Raw genomic sequence first — 20,442 nt, 5'->3', positions numbered from 1 at the left:
ATTGCTTTTCCCTATAGATTTTCAAAATGGGCAGCTCAGCTGAATTAACACTTCAGTGGGGAAAGGTCTCACTTAATAAAGAAAGCTGAGATTAAATCCTGGGCTTCTAAATCTGCTTCACAGTTTGTATAGTCCTGAATTGTGTCCTGCAGGCTTCTGTCTCTCCTAAAGCTGGTCTCTGCAGATGAGCTGGTAATTAGGATTGATGCCTATCGCCATATAAAAGGGAAAATTCAGGCAGGAAAACCCACTTGGATCTCTCAGTTGCTGTTAAACAATGCTGGGCTGGAAAAGGTTGGTTCCACTGGCTGGAGGCAGCCTGAGGAAAGCGCCCTAAAATAGCCTCCTGCTCTATTCTTATATGGGAACCCTAGCAGCGAGTGTGGCTTCTGGGAATCACATTGTTCGTGTTTTTGTCTTCTCCAGGGGGGTGAGGATCTGCAGAGAGCGCAAGAGCACGGCCCTGTGCACACAGCAAACTCCACTCTTCCCCCTCAGAGCCAGCTGATGTAAATGAGCTTTAATCTGCGGCCCAGGACCTCGACTGATGAGTGCTCCAAGTATGGAAAGCTCTGACTGACAGCCTAGACCCTGAGGATGGGTATCTCAAAGAAAATTGCTGGGCAGACACAGCAGCAACCTCTACACAGTCAGGTTTCTAAGCCAGTTTTAAGGCAGAATCAGGATTAACACCAGGCAGTCAAAAGTGTCGGTGATTTCCTCTCAGAAGCTAAATTGGAGGCCCTTTGGAATATTTACTTTCCTTAAATACAGAGCCTTCCCCAAAATACAGAAATGATTTTAACCTGCAGCTCCAGTACTTCTCATCACATAACCATGGAAAGTGGGATAAACAGCCTCAGGTTTGTGTAGCCCCATTTGTGCACCCCAAGGAAAATGCAGAAGGAGTTAAATTTGACTCGATACTGGTGAGTATCAACCGTGCTATTCTGGTGAAAGCGTAGGAGCAAAGGTAGGTTTTCTAATATGTTTCTGGATCTTTCTTATTGCTGCTGGTGCTGCAGTTTTAAGACATTCTTCAAAACTCTATTCCCCAGCAAGGCCAGGCAAATGTTGCCTATAGGACCTTCCAAGAACTGATCTTGTCCCTGTTCCTGCCTGGAAAGTTCAGCAGCCTCACATGGACATTTCCAGCCATGGCTTTCCTCCCTGGAAACTCCTCCGAGTGCTCCAACTGCACCCACTCTGTGGAGCCCGTGAACATTTCCAAGGCCATCTTACTGGGTGTTATTCTAGGGGGGCTGATTGTTTTTGGGGTTTTGGGGAATATCCTGGTTATCCTGTCCGTAGCCTGCCACAGACACCTCCAGAGTGTCACCCACTATTACATCATCAACCTGGCTGTAGCTGACCTCCTCCTGACTTCTACCGTCCTGCCTTTCTCAGCTACCATGGAGATTTTGGGCTACTGGGTCTTTGGGAGGATCTTCTGCAACATCTGGGCAGCTGTTGACGTGCTTTGCTGCACTGCCTCCATCATGAGCCTCTGCATCATCTCCATCGACCGGTACATCGGGGTGAGCTACCCGCTGAGATACCCCAGCATAGTGACCGAGAGGAGGGGCCTCCTGGCCCTGCTGTGTGTCTGGGCTCTGTCCCTGGTCATCTCCATCGGGCCCCTTTTTGGCTGGAAGGAGCCGGCCCCCGAGGATGAGACTATCTGCCAGATCACCGAGGAGCCTGGCTACGTCTTGTTCTCAGCACTGGGCTCCTTCTACCTTCCCCTGATCATCATTCTGGTGATGTACTGCCGCGTCTACGTGGTGGCCAAAAGGGAAAACAAAGGGCTGAGCTCTGGGCTGAAGACGGAGAGATCCCATTCCGAGGAGGTGACCCTCCGCATCCACCGCAAAAACGCACCCGGTGCGAGCGGCTCCGCGCCCAACCCCAAGAGCAAGCACCACTTCTCTGTGCGCCTGCTCAAGTTCTCCAGGGAAAAGAAAGCTGCCAAGACCCTGGGAATAGTGGTAGGATGCTTCGTTCTCTGCTGGCTCCCATTTTTTGTAGTAATGCCTCTTGGTAAGTAGAGCCAACCCCTGTGTGTCTTCCAGAGCCTTCTGCGCAGGGAGGGCTGTGCTTGTGGCTGTGTGTGATAACGCTGATCAGAAAAGCTCTGAGGGAACAATTTTGTCCTGCAAAGCTGTCAAAAAACCAAAACACTCACCACCACAAAGCAGGGAGCGTGAAAGAAATGCTCAAATGAGACCAAATGTCTCTGGTGATGAGAAACAAAATTCTGAAAACCAGGGAAACAGGCTTGTATTTTTCCCACATAGAAAATCCTCTTTGTGAGCTAGGGCAGATATTTGTGACCATCTCTGCTATAGGAACAGGATCTTTAGGAGTTTGTGTGTTTATGTTTGCAGCCAGGTGACTTAAATGTATAAAAGGTCAGGATATAAATACATTCAGGGTTGAAGCAGCTGTTCACAGATCTCACGGAGTGCTCAGCACTGATGATTTCCCCTCTAAGGAAAAAACATCATTTCCCTATCAGGAAATTCATCCTGTGAGATACCATAACTCCAAACAAAGTTAATCTTCTAATCCAATTTTTCATATGACCCGTCAGGAGACATAAGTGAGGATCCTTCCAACCAATTTTATACTGCCCTGCTTTGCATCTTTTCTGGGAACGCGTTGAGCCCACTGGCCCAACACTGGCTCAGCCACCATGAATATTTATTCTCCAGTTGTCATTCCAAAGAGGAGCAAAGCTGGGGATTTGTTCTGCTTTGCTGGAATATAAAGAAGTAATTAGAATTTTAATTAAACCTTGCTCAGTTACCTTTGATGCAGTTGCAGGATGTAAAGGCAGAATACTAATTTCATACCTATATCTCAGGGTGAGGGATGTGGCTCATCACTCTGAGTCGGGCTCTGCCATTAAATATTGGGGTTTTCAAGCATGGAAACTAAAATCTGTGACTTGCTCAATTTCAGGTTTTTTTTTTTTATGGAAAGGGCTTCTGCTTTTATGCTTTCTGACTATCTTAAAACACAGGCAAAATCACAGGAAAAATAAAGTAAGATTTTATTCAGCTTTAGTTAGTAAGGAGCTTTAGTTAGTAAGACAACAATATGGACCACTAAGAAAAATGTAAAGCAGCCTTACCTAAACATGAAAAGAAAGATTTGGGGGTTCTATTTCCCATTTTTTTTAAATTCTGCTTTTTTCAATCTTACAAATAACTGTTCTTTTTCAATTAACCTCTAGTGGTTTTATCAAGATTTATCAATTCACACAAAAACCTGTTGTTAATGTGAAAAACCCCCAAAAATTCAGATTTTTTTCCTCTTGGCCAGTGCTGGGATGTGCTGGATTGGAGCTGTTTCCTAAGGAGGAGCCCCCAAGGGCCTGGCTGGTGCTGGCCAGGATGTCAGCACGTTGGAATGCTGCTTGCCAAGATGACTGAAACATACTCAGAAAGGGTTTGGGAGAATGCATTAAACACACTTTTCATCTGCAAATGTGGTTGCCCGCACAGAGCTGTTGTTAATAAATTTGCTTTGGATTTAAGAAATCTTCTGGGCTCCAGAATGGTTTTGCATCTTCCTTTGATTCCTTGTAAGGAAACTCTGGAGGTTTTTTCCTCTGTTTTTGGGGGTTACTGGGTTATTTTTAAAGCATATATTATAGGGCTTTCAAAACCTATTTGCTGCTGATTAAAAAACTGATTAAACTGGCAAGTGGCACTAAAAAAGTCCTCAAAAAAGCCAAGGACTCACATCTTGACGCAGAGCACTTTCCAAAAGACAACAGCCACACTCGGGTCTGTCCTGCAGGCAGGTCCAGTTGGGAAGGGGAAGGGAAGTGATCTTGCAGAAGGGATCAGAGTTTCCAGGTGTATAAAATGCTCCTTGTGGAAACCCTGGTGGAACTCAGAGCACACATGGCTGTGAACTGGGCTCTGCAGCTCTGTGGCCATGGGACAGACCAAAACATGGTCCCACCATGCAGTTCTGGAGGGATTGGACAGGTGTGGAGGTGCCGTGCAGGGACATCATTTATAGGTGGATGGTTGGACTCAATGATCCAAGAGATCTTTTCCAACCTAAATGCCTGTAATTCCATGATTCCAGTGCAGATTGCCCATGAGACAGACACTCCAAAACTGCTGCCCAGACCTCTTCAGACAGCTGTGCTCATTCCATGCAGCACAACTTCCCCAAACCTAGATTAACTTCATTGTGATCTCCAGCACCTTCAAGATCTCCACATCCCCTGACATCCACTCTGGCAGCCAAGAGCTGCATCCAGGCAAGAAACACTAGGTTTATTCAAGTGTGTAATAAAGCAGGGCAGAAAGCCTTGAGGTGCAGGTATGGGAAGGGCAAGAGGGATAGAAGGATACTGAGAAAGGCACAATATCCATGTTGGCTGATGGAGAAACAGCTGAAGTATCCCTGCCATAAAAAATAACCTGAATTGAAGCTGGGGTGTAAAGGTACCAGTTGCAGTCTGTGTAAGGAATGGAGTTTTTTTCTTACTGTCCTGGATTAAGTTTCATTCCAAAGGGTCTGTGCAAAGTCCTTCAGCTCAATAATCCAACACTCCTTCTCCCTTAGCTTGCTGTTTGTGGAAAAAGCCAGGAAATTATAATCCTGTTGCAGGAAAATAAGTGAGGCTAATATTTGCTTTTCCTCTGCATGCTGGAGTGTGAACTCACTGCTCACAACACTTCTGTACCACACAAGGTTGTCAGAACTTAGGTTTCTCCTGGAAGAAGTCAGGTTTTCATTCCTGTGAGCAGAACCAAGCAGAGCTGGCATCAATGATGGCTTCAACTGGCCGTTCAGTGACCACCAGGCACACAAAACAACAAAACAGAGCCAGGAAAGAGCAACTTTGAGCCTGTCTGCATCTCTCAGAGAGGGCTAAGGGGAAGAGCCTGAGCTTATCTGCAGCTCCTGGGCCAAGGGGCAGGGGCTTTGTGGGGAGAGGCTCAGATCTGGGTGCGTCATCTGGGCAATCTGGGCTCTGCATTCCCAATCACAACCTGCAGTTCTGGCTTTGTGCTCTCCTCTTGCAGTTCCTAGAAAGGGACATAGGATATAGATAGAGAAAGGGATATAGGAGATAGATAGATAGATAGATAGATAGATAGATAGATAGATAGATAGATAGATAGATAGATATAAAGAGATAGATAGATAGATATAGATAGATAGATAGATATAGATAGATAGATAGATAGATAGATAGATAGATAGATAGATAGATAGATAATAGATAGATAGATAGATAGATAGATAGATAGATAGATATAGATAGATAGATAGATAGATAGATAGATAGATAGATAGATAGAGATAGATAGATACATAGATACATAGATAGATAGATAGAGATAGATAGATAGATAGATACATAGATACATAGATAGATAGATAGATAATAGATAGATATAGATAGATATAGATAGATGATAGATAGATAGATAGATAGATAGATAGATAGATATAGATAGATAGATATAGATACATAGATAGATAGAGATAGATAGATAGATAGATAGATAGATACATAGATAGATAGATAATAGATAGATATAGATAGATATAGATAGATAGATAGATAGATAGATAGATAGATAGATAGATATAGATAGATAGATAGATAGATAGATAGATAGATAGATAGATAGACAGACAGACAGACACAGAAAGACTCAGAGCTGGAAGAGCCCAGAAATCAGTGAAAGCCCCCAGTGATGAAAAGTTTTCATGTTACAAGTGACAGAACAGACCTTGTCCTGTAACTGAAATTGATGTGTTGCCCTGGGAATTCTTCATAATCTTTCTTATCAGCAGCATAAAAGACAGTGCTTGGAGTTTTTTTTAAGGTGAAACGTGCAGAGAACTGATGGAGAAAAAGGGTTGGGGGTGTTGTAAAAATGATCCCAGCCTGAGATTGATGATTTATCTTAACAAACCCTCAGAGGAGAACAAGTTCCCAGAGCTTTGCTTGGGGTCTGTTTCCTGTGGCTCAGCTCTGGGTGTAGGTGTTGCTTCCCAAAGCTGGAAGAAATGAAAAGAGAAAGTCCAAGCTAGGAGGCCACAGGAAAAAAAAAATCCTAAACTGGGCAAGGGAGAGGAAGGGTTTAACATTTGTCAGTCATTCTTGTAATTAAGAAAGTAAAAAAGAGGATCTGCTGGAGGGTGTTTGTGTTTGTGGTCGAGGAGTAAATGAGTCCTGTGAACTGACACAGACACTGTCAAGGGAATCCTCTAATCCTGTCTGCAGCTGGTTTCTGTTTACTATTTTGTGGTAATTTTTTTAACTGTAGTCAAAGAGAACCACTCTGCTTTCATTAGACATAAGCCAGAAAAATAAAGTGCATTTTTCCATCTCTGCTGTTGACATAACATGACCTCTCAGAGGGTCAAAAGGCTCAGAGTAGCAACACACACCAACACAGACTCCCCACGTGAATATTTCAGTGTTCTCTCAGTGAGAAAGAGAGAAAAAAAATATATAAAAGTGGGAAAAACCCCCCAGAATAAAGCTCCAGCTCTTTCTCTGGAGCCCTGCTCAGGGAGAGGAAGGATATTTGCACTCCTGGAGTTCAGAGCACAGGGTGTGTGAGTTAAACCATTGAATGGGGAGAACTTCAGCCATGAGGATAAACAGCCAAGACATTTCCATGGCAAGGGATTTTTTTAGGTTTTTTGCTGATCACAAGGGGCATTTTTCATAGTCACAGACTGTAAAGGCAGTGTTGGTCTGTGTCAAGAACTCAGCTAATGACAAAGATCCCACAGACATCCCTGGGCCAACATTTCTCCACCATTCCCAAATCCTGAAATGCCTCCCAGTGGCTCAAAACACAGCAAAGGAGGGGAAGAATCAATGTTAAAAAACCTTTTATACTGATTTATACTAAAACCAAGGGAGGGAAGGTGGGATAGCTGTGCTCTGCTTCAGGAGATCCTGTCACGCAGCCACATCCTTGTCCCAGAATATCTCTCCTCACACAGCCACCACTTGCAAGTCCCCAGAGTACAGGAGGCAGAAGTGTCATCTCTCACCCATTCCCAAATGCCACAGCACAATCCAGGGCTGGGGAGTGATGGAAAGGTTGTGGTGAGTGATTCTCCCACCCTGCTGGGCAAATGTCAGGATTTGTCTGCAATTTGGATAACGGGAGAGATGCTTGGCTCTTGCTGAAGGAGATAATTCCTTGTTTCTAACTCCAAGGATTCCAAAATCATGACAGACAAAAAGCTCATGAGACAGCCTGAGACAGGCCCAGCTTCTCAAACTATTCTCTGGTTTGTTTTTTTTTTTAATTTTTAAAGGAAAATTATTATTTTATTGTAAGTGAATGACTTCAAGAGCGAGGGCTTGAGGGCAAATATCAAATATCTTCAAAATGTCAGCAATGGGATCCAGACCCATTCCACAGCTTGGGAACTGGAACTGGAGTGACAATTACACTGATTTGTGAAACAATGTGATTATTCGTGTTTACAAGGGTAACAAAACCTCAGTTTACCTTCCCATGGTTTTTTATCAGCTTTCTAAATCTGCAGCTGCCCGCAGCGAATCTGGAAATAGTTGCTTGCTGAGACATTTGCCAGAAATATCATCCATCCTAAGTGGGTACAATATGAAACAGAGCATAAATTAGGCCTGAAATAATCCAAATCATCAGAGCAGTGTTCCCAGACCGACCCATTCCTGCTGCTGAGCTTTTCACCTCTCACCTGTGCCCAGACACCCTCGTGGTGCTGCACAGAGCTGAATGCAGGGCTTTGGGAGGGAAAACAAACCCGCTCCTCCTTCTGCATCTGTTTTTTTATGGACCAGGGATAGCCAAGCACAAAGTCCCTCTCATTTTCCCTCTGGAACAGCCACGATATTCCAGACCCTGGGGAGACACATCTGAAAGTGCAAGACTTCCTCACATCACTGCTCTTTCTGCACCGGTTGTGTTAATTGGATTCTGCAGAGTCCAGGATCATTTTCTGCTGTCCAAGGGTTCCTTGATACCATTTTTTATTCCATAAAAAATACTTCCCATAAGGGAACAGTGAGAGCATATGGGGGAGGTCCTGTGTGCACAGGGGGCAGCTGCTGAATGTCTGCAGCAACATATATATATATGTATATAAATATACACTTATATTTATAAATACACTTTCCAGAGGGCAGATTGTGCCATGCCCTGAGATGCAGTATAGAACACTTGTCTTAGGGAATAAAGTTTAGAGCTAGCACTGGGCTTGGGAACACAACATGTAGCATATTTATCAATGTTTGTAGAGCCAGGAGAGATGTAGGGAGGCCCTGGCACACAGTTCATTCCTTTTGGGATATCAGCGCTCCTCTGTGCTTCATCCTCTGGGTTTTTATGGCTCTGGAGGAGCTGCTGCCCTCTGGACTGACTGCTCCAAGGCAGGACCTGTGGTGTGAGCTTTCCTTCCCTGTAACCAGAGCACTCATCCTGTTCCCAGCCTGAAGGGGCTCCAAGAGCTGGAGAGGGACTTGGGACAAGGGATGGAGGGACAGAACACAGGGAATGGCTTCAAAATGGAGAAGTGGAGATTTAGATGGGACATTGGGAAGGAATTGTTCCCTGTGAGGGTGGGGAGGGGCTGGGATGGAATTCCCAGGGGAGCTGGGGCTGTCCCTGGATCCCTGGCAGTGCCCAAGGCCAGGCTGGAGCAGCCTGGGCCAGTGGGAGCTGTCCCTGCCATGGCAGGGGTGGCACTGGGTGGGATTTAAGGTCCTTTCCCACCCAAACCAGTCTGGGATTCTCTATGGATACAGCCCTGGTCTCCCCCAAGCACTGAAGAAGCATCACCCCCACATGACCTCTGTGCTCTGCCTCAGTCACCAAATTTAAGCTACACAAAAATAAAAAAAGGGGGGAAAAGCAGCAAACCTAAACCAGATTCAGTAGCAGAGATGGGTTTGTAGCAGAGATGGGTTTGTAGCTGAGATGGTTTTAACACCACAGAGGGTTCATGGGTCACACAAATATACAGGATCTGATTCCCATGGTGCTGGCAGTGATGATGCAGAGTAAACAACACGAGTTTTTACAGTCTGGCAGGTTCCAAAACCCTCTCTGCTGCCCATCAATGAAATGATGCAGACATCAGGGCTGGTTTTTAAACAACCCATAATCAAGCAACTCTTGTGACAAATGACAAAGTCAAATTACATCTTTGAGAGTGAATTGGCACTTACTCACCAGGAGGGACGTGGCAAACTTATCTCTCAGAGCTGCAGAGACTTCCAGATGTCAAACAGGAAAATAAATGATGAGGGAAGAAAATGCAATCCTGACATTTCCAGGGATGAGTGATGAAACACCTAATGGCAAAAGATCTCGGGAGGCTCATAGTACATTTTATTTTATTTCATTTTACAAGGAGCAATTGTATTTTGCTACTGACACTTAAGTGTCCCCAACCTTTTGAAAACAAAGCAGGAATTCCAGCATCATTTACTCAATCCATGATTCAAAATGCATGGAAACACCTCTTGAAGCTTTCTTTACTGTTCCTCCAGCACAGACTGCAGGGAGACAGCGTAAGGTGAAACCTTTAAACTTTAACCAGGTTTGCCACTATTTACCATTTAATTCCCGACAGTGTGCAAAGGAAGATATTAAGACCAGTGAACAGCACAGAGAATTAATTTCAAGGGTAAAAACTTAATATCTTAGCTGCTGTTCACCTACCAGCTCTGCTGGAGGACACCTGGATGGCACCTGTGATTCCACCTGGTCTGGAGTTGAGAGGATTGGAAAAATTTGCTCAGAGAATTAGGTGCATTGATTATGTTTTCTCAGCCCTGGCTGATGGTATCCAAGTGCCCAAACTTTGGCTGACATGCACTGGCAGTCACCAAATGGTGAAGGATTGCATGGAAATGCTCATCCCAGCTCCACCTGCTCTCACTACTCAGTAGGGAACATGTCCCACACACCCTAAAAAAAAGATAATTCACCACTCTTGTTTAATCTCATTATTAATTATGGTCATTGTTTAAAAAAAAAACAAAAAAACAACCAAAATCATTGTTTTATTTCTCCTTTGAGTTCCTCTGACCTGGGCTGTCCATTCTGAGTGCTCAGCACTGAGCAAACCCCTTTGTCACCAGGTTTGAAAATGCCTCCTGCTCATTACCAGATCCATCAGCCACTGAGATTGATCACAACAATATCTCTGAATATTAAAGGTTTGGAAGAAAGGGACACATTCATAGGACTCTCTGGGGAGGAACACCATTCCCCAAGGATTTGGAAAATAAGATATTTTTCCCCTTTTCCTAGATACTCAGGTAGCCAACAGGAAAGATTAGGGAATGGTTCTGAGCTACAGAGGTAACTGTGTGGCTGCAAGAGGAGGACAGAGATTTCTGCGGCCCCTGAGTGTCAAGCACACCCTACAGGGAGGCTGGAGAGGGAGTTTTTACCAGGGCATGCGCTGAAAACACAGGGGGAATGGCTTTAGGATGAAGGAGGATACACTTGGATTAGATATTGGGAAGAAATTCCTCCTGTGAGGGTGGGGAGAGGCTGGGATGGAATTCTCAGAGAAGCTGTGGCTGCTCCATCCCTGGAAGTGTCCAAGTGTCCCAGGAGCACTCTGGGACAGCAGAAGGTGTCCCTGCCCATGGCAGAGGGTTGGAATGAGATGATTTCCAACCCAAACCATTCCATGATTCTCTGAGAGCCAGTGAATAGAGGGGTCTGCAGAGAGCAAAGTCCCTGTGCTGTTAAAGCTCCTTCATTTTCTTGCACTGTGTGTTACTCCAAGGCAACAAGGCTCTCCCACTGATGAACCAAAAAAGGCGACATTAATAAATTAACATGCAGATCCCACCCCAAAAAAAGAGCAAGGGACAGAGTCTGACACTGGCTGTTTTCTATTTTTATCAGACTTTGGCACAGCCCTTGCATTCCATCTGGAGAGAGCGAGGAGTTGCAGCAAACAGGAATTGTTATTGTTTACCCGTTTTTACACTTGGCCTCACACAGCTGATTCCCTAAAGCGGGATTTGGTTCACCTTTTGTCTCGCCACAAAAAGGGAAAGCAGCAGATACACTGCATTTAAATGAGGAAACAAACCAAAAAATTGAGCGTGATTTGGACATTTAGAAGCCTTTCATTATTTTTCATCTGCCAATGACTTCAGCCAGAAAGTTCTTTGAGAATGTTATTCAGTTGGTTTTCACTAAAGGAGAGAAGCATTAATTTGCTGAGAAAAATTTTAGGTTGTGGATGCGCGTGCTTGCTTGTGCTTCACTGCAAAACAGCATTTGTTTTCCTTAGCAAAAAACCTTTTTGGTCTTAAAATCTGGTTGATACTGAAAGCAATAATGAAACTTCTCTGCCTAGGCCAGCTTGGGGCAACCAGAAGCCACCATGGAGACAGCGAGGGCCATGCTTGGTGGCCAGGTCATACCTGAGGCTGGAATCAGAGGTTTGGTACAGAGACAGAGCTCCTGTGGCACGTCCTGCACTGCCTGGGGAAGGGACAGCTTTGGGAAAGGCTCAGTGCCCCTGGAGGCTCCAAGAGAGCTTTGGGAAAGGCTCAGTGCCCCCAGAGGCTCCAAGAGAGCTTTGGGAAAGGCTCAGTGCCCCCAGAGGCTCCAAGAGAGCTTTGGGAAAGGCTCAGTGCCCCCAGAGGCTCCAAGAGAGCTTTGGGAAAGGCTCAGTGCCCTTGGAGGCTCCAAGAGATCTTTGGGAAAGGCTCAGTGCCCCCAGAGGCTCCAAGAGAGCTTTGGGAAAGGCTCAGTGCCCTTGGAGGTTCCAAGAGAGCTTTGGGAAAGGCTCAGTGCCCCCAGAGGCTCCAAGAGAGCTTTGGGAAAGGCTCAGTGCCCTTGGAGGCTCCAAGAGAGCTTTGGGAAAGGCTCAGTGCCCCTGGAGGCTCCAAGAGAGCTTTGGGAAAGGCTCAGTGCCCTTGGAGGTTCCAAGAGAGCTTTGGGGAAGGCTCAGTGCCCCCAGAGGCTCCAAGAGAGCTTTGGGAAAGGCTCAGTGCCTCTGGAGGTTCCAAGAGAGCTTTGGGAAAGGCTCAGTGCCCTTGGAGGTTCCAAGAGAGCTTTGGGAAAGGCTCAGTGCCCCCAGAGGCTCCAAGAGAGCTTTGGGAAAGGCTCAGTGCCCTTGGAGGCTCCAAGAGAGCTTTGGGAAAGGCTCAGTGCCCCCAGAGGCTCCAAGTCAGTTGGAGAGAGACTTGGGACAAGGCCTGGAGGGACAGGGCAAGGGGGAAAGGCTTCAAACTGCCGGAGGGCAGGGTTAGAGGGGATATTGGGAAGGAATTCCGCCCTGTGAGGGTGGAGAGGGGCTGGGATGGAATTTCCAGAGCACCTGTGGCTGTGTCCTTGGATCGCTGGAAGTGTCCCGGGCCAGGTTGGACAGGGCTTGGAGCAGCCTGGGTGAGTGGGAGCTGTCCCTGCCCATGGCAGGGGTGGCACTGGGTGGGATTTAAGGTCCCTCCCAACCCAAAGCACGCTGTGTTGATCCTGCCCTGGTGTCACTTCCCTGCTGCTGTAGCACACACAAAGCCCCGCTCCCAGGTCAGAGAGGCCTGCATGGCTCCTCTGGCTGCCCCATGTCCCCTCCCTGGCCGGGCCTGGGCCGTGGGCTCTGCTCGGGTGCAGAAGCTGCTGCCACCACGAGATCTGTGCAGGTTCCTGGCAGGAATGTCCAGCAGGATGAGCAGGAGATGGATCCCCTGCACCTGGAGCAGCCCAGGCGGGTTCTGGTGCGTTCCCACACACGCAGAACCACCCCAGGAATCGCTCTGGCCACTGGTAGGCATTTGCTGCAAATGCTGCAGCTTTGTTTGACCAAGACTGAGGAAAAGGGTTTGGGCAGCTCTCAGATTTCTGTCAAAGCACCCTCGGAGAGCATTATCAGCTTTTCCTGGGCCAGGAGAGGTCCAGGCACAGATCAATCCATGTAAAGCTTGGGAGCTGATCCCAGACATGGTTAAACTGCAGAGGATGATGGATGCATCAATGCCTAAACCTTCCAAAGAAAGTATTTCTTTCCACATGCTTACAGTTATTCCAGGGGAAGCAGGAAGACAAGGCGTTGCCAGTGCTAAAAGTCCTGTTTATTATAAATTTGAGTATAAATTCCAAAACAAGTCAATTTTGTTTCTGGGATTTTTATTTTTTTTTAATAAAACCAAAGGTTTGGCATCAGGAAAAACATTGCCAAGATTTTAAATCAGCAAATAACTCATGATTCTATTGGAAAAGAAATGCCAAAGTACTTTCCTTGCTAAAGAGCCATCAAAGGTCTTGCTCTTTGAATCATCTTGGGAAGGTAACATGGAAAGTGTATTTCAGAATATGTGTGTATAAATATAAATATAAATATAAATATAAATATAAATATAAATATAAATATAAATATAAATATAAATATAAATATACATATACATATACATATACATATACATATACATATACATATACATATACATAATATAAATAATAGTATAAACATATATATAATAGTATAAATATATTATATATATTGATATATATAATATATATATTGAATGTAATTATATATAAATAGATATAGATATAGATATAGATATAGATATAGATATAGATATAGATATAGATATAGATAGACACACATCTCATGGCTTCCTAAGAGACCCTCCCCAGTGTTCCTTGGTATGAGAAAGAATCTTTCCTTTAACTTCTCTCAATTTTCTCAATTTTAGCTGCATTCCATGAGGCAGGATGTGGATAGTTAGATTTTCTGAAGGTTTTGGGCAATATCAGTACCCAATAATTCATCATTTCAATTAACACAGTCAACTCTAACCCCTCTTTTCTCTAACCCTTCTGAAATGGTGTGATTTTCTTGCCATCTGAAGCCCCATGTGATGACCTTAAAGATACTGCTGTCATCTGGGTAATTAATCTTGAGTTAGGAGTCCCTGAGGAAGGAATTTTCCCCTATCCCTGGAATCAGCTCTCTGGCTGCCTCTCTAGCTCTAAATGGGAATATAATGCTTATAATTATAAAATAGCTCTCTTGAACTGATTTCTGATGGAACATCCATGTAACTGTGTGACACCACAGATCCCAAAATGCTTGTTCCTGCAGGAATTGTCCTTCCAGTCATGATTTTTTCAAGACGGAACAAAATCCTATTTATTTTTTCCAGTGTTTTAGTTTCTTTGGTTACCTGCAATTCCTCACTGCCTCTGCCCTAACACTCTGCGTATTTTCCATTTTAGGTTCTTTCTTTCCTGCAATCAAACCCCCGGACACACTTTTTAAAATAACATTTTGGCTGGGATATTTAAACAGCTGCATCAACCCCATCATCTATCCATGCTCAAGTCAAGAGTTCAAGAAAGCGTTCCAGAACGTGCTGAAAGCTCAGTGCCTCCTGAGGAAGCAGCCAGCAAAGAAGCAAACCCCCAGCTTCAACCTCAACCATCCTGCTGGCCAGGGCATGGAGAGTGGCAAAGGGGTGGTGAGGATCCCTGTGGGGTCGGGAGAAACCTTCTACAAGATTTCCAAGTCGGACGGGGTCTGCGAGTGGAAGATCTTCTCGGCCGTGCAGGGCGTGCCCACCAAAACCGCCGTCTCCAAAGACTGCACGGCTGCCAAAGCCAAGAGCAAAGGGTTCCTGCAGGAATGCTGCTGTCCAGGAGCTTCAGGGAGCCTCGGCCACGAGAACTGCAAAGTGCCAACCATTAAAATCCACTCCATCTCCCTGAGTGAGAGCGGGGAGGATGTGTAAGCGGCTGGGCGCACCAGGCTGCCGGCCTGGAGGCCTCGCGGGATGGGGAAGTAGGAGTAGGTGTGGTGATAGTTGAAAGGATGCGAATCTGAACAGGTGAAACAGGGCCAAATCTTTCCAGGAAGGATGTATGTGAGTGCTGGGAGCATGAACAGAGCCCCTCAAAGACTGGGCAAGGCTTCAGTGGATGGTATTCTGAGGGTCCAGTATCTGCCAGGCGTTTCCTTGGCATTTAAAGGCTTTATCTCTCTGTTCTCCTCTTTCAAAGTTCCCACTGCTCTCATTTAAGGGCAGTGGAGGAGAAAGAGAGAGCCACAAAGAGCCTGTGGTTGACCTTTCAGCCTCGACAGTCTCTGACAGCTCCACCTTCAGAGCCATTTTGTGATTCCACCCCTCCCCATAAAGCCAAACCTCAGCTGTGGATTTCAGTCAACTCCATTGCCAAGGAAAACTTGATCCAAGTGACTGCACTCCACCGAGCTTCAGAAACCAAGGAGAACTTTCCCTTTTGTACAATCAGCCTCCCTAATCTCCACACCAAACCAAATGAAAATGTGCATGTGCCCCTGGTTTGTTCAGACGATCCCTACGCCTTGATGCGGGTCTAATAAAACTCAAAACTAGGTAAGTCCTCATCAAACAAGGCTCAAAGAGCTGACTTGCACTCATCCTTTTGTTTTTCACCTTCTGAGTCCATCAGGAACCTGCTGAAAGGCTCAGCAATTCCTTGCTCAGGTGCTCGATAGCCAGATCAGTGCCACAGTCACTGGAAAAGCTGCAGATTTTTCTTGTCTCCCTGCCCAGTGTTTTGCTACATTCCTTTTCCCGACTCCTTCAATACCAAGTGCTCAAAGCTTTCTGTGAGATCCTGGGTACTCTGGAGTCAGGAACTTTCCCCTTGTTCTGAGCAGGGGGAGTTAAGCATGTTAAACAGCTTAAGGACATCCATCCCCATGAGAAAGGGCCGTCCCTTGGGAATTTGGGAGGAAAGCATTTGGAAGCATGTTATATTTTAATACAGCTAATCCAAATAAATAAATAAATGAGATGGACAGCATCTGGAAGAAATAGTGGGAGGAATTCTCTGTACAATATTAGAAATAAGCAGCTCTTGACATGACTCCTCCCGAGCCTGCCAAGTAAGAATTCAGCTCCTTGAAACAGCACATGAGCCCCTACTCTTGTCTGTGTCGGCTCCTGTGCTGAGGATCCCCTGCCTTGAAAAGGGAAAGGGCTCGAGATGAGTGTCATTATCACAGGACAGTGCCTTGAAACAACACCTTGGTAGTGTTGATGAGAAATCATTATTTATCTCTCACTCAGTATTAAGTCCCCAGTGTCAAGAGGATTTGTCGCCTGTGTCTTTTATTTATGCACTCCCAGAACACAAACCTGTAGCATGATCCCGGTTTTAGTTTAAACAAGGAATCCACATCACTCTTAAAGTTCTTCAGGCCCAGAATTTGAAGCTAAAAGTGTGGAAATACCACGTAAGAAAATATTCTCATGGTGCTTCAAGCCAAGAGAAGAAGGAGAAAAGCTGGAAATCTCATAAGAAAGTCACATGAGACTCATGGCCGAGGTTTCCAGTCTCACAGGGTTCAGATACGTGGGACGTGTATTTGGACAAAACCTGAACTTTGAAACATTTTGAAAAAACACCCCTTAAATTGAGCAAGGCTGGCAAGATTTAAAGTCTTCAGTGCACATCCTTGGTGCCCAACCCTGTCTTATTCTACAACCAATACTTGTTTTATTACCAGAAAGGTCCTTTTTGCCATCTCTCCTTTGGAGCTGGGAGATTTACACAGGGTTGCTGCAGCAATTTCAGATTTATTGAGGTTTCATGGTGTCAGGCAAGGAGTTGTTGTGGAGCTACACATGGAGGCTGCCACAACTGGATTAATTTAACTCCAGAGCAGTCCTGATGCAGCAATATAATCTGACCCTGTAAGATGAAGATAAATAAGTCAACCTGCTGCTGGCAGTGTCAGGATGGACATGGATATAGCACAGTTCTCCTGCATGGCAGAGACAGAGGTTGGAATAATGAAGTCTTGGTCTCATCTTCATCCTTTTTTTTGTCACCAAACAGATGCTAAGGGACCTCTCTGTGTCCAGTGACTCTGAAAAGCTCCCAGCCTTCAGCATCAGGTGAGCCTGGTCCCAGCCACGCCTCTGCTGCTGCCAGGTTTGCCAGCAAAAACAAACACAGCATTTGCTTGGCTCCCCCAGAGAATTTCTGCAGGAAAACTGCCTTGTTCCCTTGTCGCAAGAAGGGTCATTGGCACTTGTCATCTCAGTGGATATTTGGACTGAAAAGTCTCAAAAACCATAGAAGGAACTCTAGGAAACAGAAAAAAAAACCGTGCAGATTGAAACAGCCCATTTTTTTCTGTTATTTAAAGTGAACTTGGCACTGGTGAAAGAGCTGCAGCCACGGAGGCTGAATGTATCTGTCAGTCTGAAAGCACAAACAGGACAAGGCTCTGATGTCCCAGAGGCTGGACATCAGTCATCACTTGTAAAACCTTCCCAGCATCAGGATTGTGTGGTGTGAAAGCTGGCAGGAGCACAGGGCAGAGATCAGAGAGGGGCCAGATGGGGAGTGAGAACAGCCGAGTGCCGGGAGGTCCCCTCGAAGCCACCCTGACCTGGCAGTGGAAATGTCCTGCCTGAAACCTCCGAGGGATGGCTCTGACATCCCACCATGCTCTCGGATCTCTGCTGGGAGTGACAGCCAAGATTTCCATCCTGGGGGGAGCACAGTCTCTGCTGCAAAGAGCTGGGGGCTGGAGCATCACAGGGATGATTTAATTTGCGCAGACTGAGGTGAAGCAGGTCACCAACCCCTCTTCATCCCAGGGCAGGGAAAGTTCAGTAGTCCAGTTTCCACACTCAATTCAGATCTACTGTCTGATGTTTTTGAGGCTTTGTGTACTTTGCAAGATTATTCAAATCTCAAATATTTAACTTCTGCCCACTATCCAAATAAATGTCTTCTGATTTTTATATTCTTTATTTTGCTCCACCAACTCCAAGGATAAATTGTGCATTGTGTAAAGGAATATTCTCCTTTTCCAGGCCTGAGTGTCCTGAAAATCAATAGCACTGAAAAGAAGAAAGATTATGCCAGGAATATTTCTTGCTTCTCTGCTTGGAGTAAGCAAATGGGTTTCACACAGCTTCTTTATAAAATTTCCCTGCCTGACTTTCTTAATTTTCTGAAAGGCAACACTGACAGGCTGCAGCACCTTATTCTGATTGAAGTCAGTTAAAAAAGGTCTTACTGCTCTGCAGAAGTGGAAGTGCCCAGTTCTAGGTGTGCCTGTTGGCCTTGAGCTACTGCTGCTCATGTCTCAGTGGAGTTTTATTAGGAACTTCAGTTTAAAATAAAGCTACTGAGGCACAGAGCAACTCAGTGATTCATCCAGCAAGGTTTCAGCTGGCCCAGGCTGAATCCCTGCTGGGTAATCAAACTTCACATCCTACCCAGAGATACCTTGATCCTCTTTCCTGTCTTAATGTGGTTTGGATAAGCAAGACAAGGTTGAAAATGAACTCGAGGGGACAGGCTGTTGACACCAATTATTCCCAGATGATCTCTTCCGACAGCAGAGCTAAAGAGAAAAGCCAGTTGGTCTTCAAAGTGTTGCACTTAGCTCCAGACAGATTTGGGACCTGCACCAGTGTTATCCTTTGCCAGGAAGAAAAAAATCCAACAGGTGGTGAGAGAGCTGCTCTCACAGCAGCATCTGCTCTCTGCCTGCACCCCTCACACACTCAAATGTTTGTGAAGGTACTTCATAAACGACAGTGGTACAAAAACCACAAGACACTACAGAGGTGCATTAAAATACAGCTCTTCCCCCCAGCTTGATAGATGTAATTGAAGCTCTGATTTCCCGGGAGGAGACGGAGCATTTGTCTCAGGGATTGGAGTGAAATGTCATTCCTTCTCCGCAGAGCACGCTGCATATTTCTCATGCTGACAGAGAAGGAGAAAATAGCAAATGTGAGCTAAGGGGAAATGAATTGCTGAGGAGGAGAGCTCTGGATGGCGACCATCACACGAGAAATAGCACATCCGTCAGTCCCACGATGGCTCAAAGCTCTGCTTAATGCACATTTCTGTCCCAGCACTGAGCCCAAACCCGGGGCAGCCTCTCCTTACTCACCCTGCTAGCATCAAGATCTTTTTCAGAGGCAAAAACCTCCATGTGTTAATGGTGAAAATAAACATGATTTTACAGTTCTCCACCAAAGAATGGGACTTTCTCGCATTAATCCAAATTTTTTTATCAGCTGCCAAATCAGCCCTTGTAAACCATTTTCTGAAGTACAAAAACACAAACCTGCCCAGAATTTCAGCAGATTTCCACTTTCAAAGCAAGTCCACTCAACCAATGATAGAAAACCTCCCTAAATTTCACTGAATACTCAGTTCTTCCTGACAATATGACTGTGGGAATTGTACACAATTTTTGCTTTGCCAGTTTTTGGTTGCAAAAAAATGGTTTTGTATTTTTTTTTCCTTCTGCCTGCAGCAGCTGTTTTGCCTGGATGTTGTACAAGTTTGACTGGTTTTAAAAGATTTCTCCTGAAACAGGCAGTGCATTTTCTGAATGTGGTATTCTTGTGTCATTGAATTTTCTATGTGCTGTTTTCCAGCTTTATCATGTTTGAACAGTCCATGCTGGTCATTTCCCTGAACAAAATACTGAATGTATATGAAATCTTGCTAAGTTGAACAAATAAAATTTTTGGGGGGAATGTGCACTTTGGGATATGTGAGCTGCAAGTCTGGTTGGTTGGTTTTTTTCCTCCAAATTATTCATACAGATTTGTCTTCTGTTCAACAAACATTTCAGGCACAGGATCAGGTAAAGATTCTTCCCAATACTTCTGATCTTAGTGGGGTTTAGTAGGAGCAAGTTGCAAAGTGAATAAATGAATTAAACTTAGATTTCTACTTCAAAAAGTTTAAGTTCTTAAAAAAACTCAGAAGAATTTCATTTGGGCCCCAGGTCCTTACTCTGCTCCTTCAGTTTGCTTACAGTAAAACATCAGGTCCCAGATGAAATCCAGCCCATTTTGCTGTATTCCTTATAAACAAACACCAGGAGAACAATCCTCATCCACCCAAGAATGTAAATGGGAAAGACAAGTGCTGAGTTATTATTTCCTGATTTATAAAGGGAGAACTGAGACATGGGGAAGGAAAAGACAGATTTCAAAACCAGCTGATGCACCAGGAACTTGGAAGGGCCTGCCTGTGGCTGCTTCCAGTGAAACCCTGGGAAATTTCATCCAGGGAAACTCTGGAGAAAACTTTAAATGAAAAAAAAAAAAAAAACAAACCAACAAAATCAAACCTCAGTTGCCCTCCTGCTTCTTTCACAGGTCTGTTCTCCTTCTGGATTAAAATGTGCATTTATCCTGCATATTTTGTACCGCAGTAGAGCCCGTTACCTACTTTTAATTAATGTTAATCTACTTCAAAAAGACCTTTTGCTGCTATCAGATATCACAAAATATGAAGGCTAGAAGCTAAAATCTTTGTTTGCTGCTGTTTCCTTCATGGAAAACAATATTTCAAGCAGGTTCAGTAATACCAGCAGCTCATCTGGGCTCAGGGTGGTGGAGCAGAAGTGGATTTGGAGCACTCGGCACAGGAACAA

The 20,442-nt window shown here is 45.0% G+C and overlaps 1 protein-coding gene across 1 annotated transcript; it reads left to right on the top strand.

Moving 5' to 3' along the window:
- Positions 1-1,035: 1,035 nt before the first annotated feature.
- On the top strand, positions 1,036-19,555 carry ADRA1A (adrenoceptor alpha 1A). The gene is made up of 2 exons (XM_086865357.1): positions 1,036-2,040; positions 14,250-19,555. The coding sequence occupies exons 1-2, from the start codon at positions 1,158-1,160 to the stop codon at positions 14,759-14,761; spliced, it is 1,395 nt and encodes a 464-aa protein (XP_086721483.1). The 5' UTR covers positions 1,036-1,157; the 3' UTR covers positions 14,762-19,555.
- The last annotated feature ends 887 nt before the right edge of the window (positions 19,556-20,442 follow it).

This window comes from Cyanistes caeruleus, chromosome 29 (genome assembly GCF_971803275.1).
Source record: "Cyanistes caeruleus chromosome 29, bCyaCae1.hap1.1, whole genome shotgun sequence".
Classification (NCBI taxonomy): domain Eukaryota; kingdom Metazoa; phylum Chordata; class Aves; order Passeriformes; family Paridae; genus Cyanistes; species Cyanistes caeruleus.
This window is presented reverse-complemented; position numbering and strand designations above follow the sequence as displayed.

Excerpts from the sequence above, each read along its gene's own strand:
- ADRA1A (XM_086865357.1), top strand. The coding sequence starts at position 1,158 with ATGGCTTTCCTCCCTGGAAACTCCTCCGAGTGCTCCAACTGCACCCAC. Across the intron at positions 2,041-14,249 it reads TTTTGTAGTAATGCCTCTTG|GTTCTTTCTTTCCTGCAATC; the intron begins GTAAGTAGAGCC and ends TTTCCATTTTAG.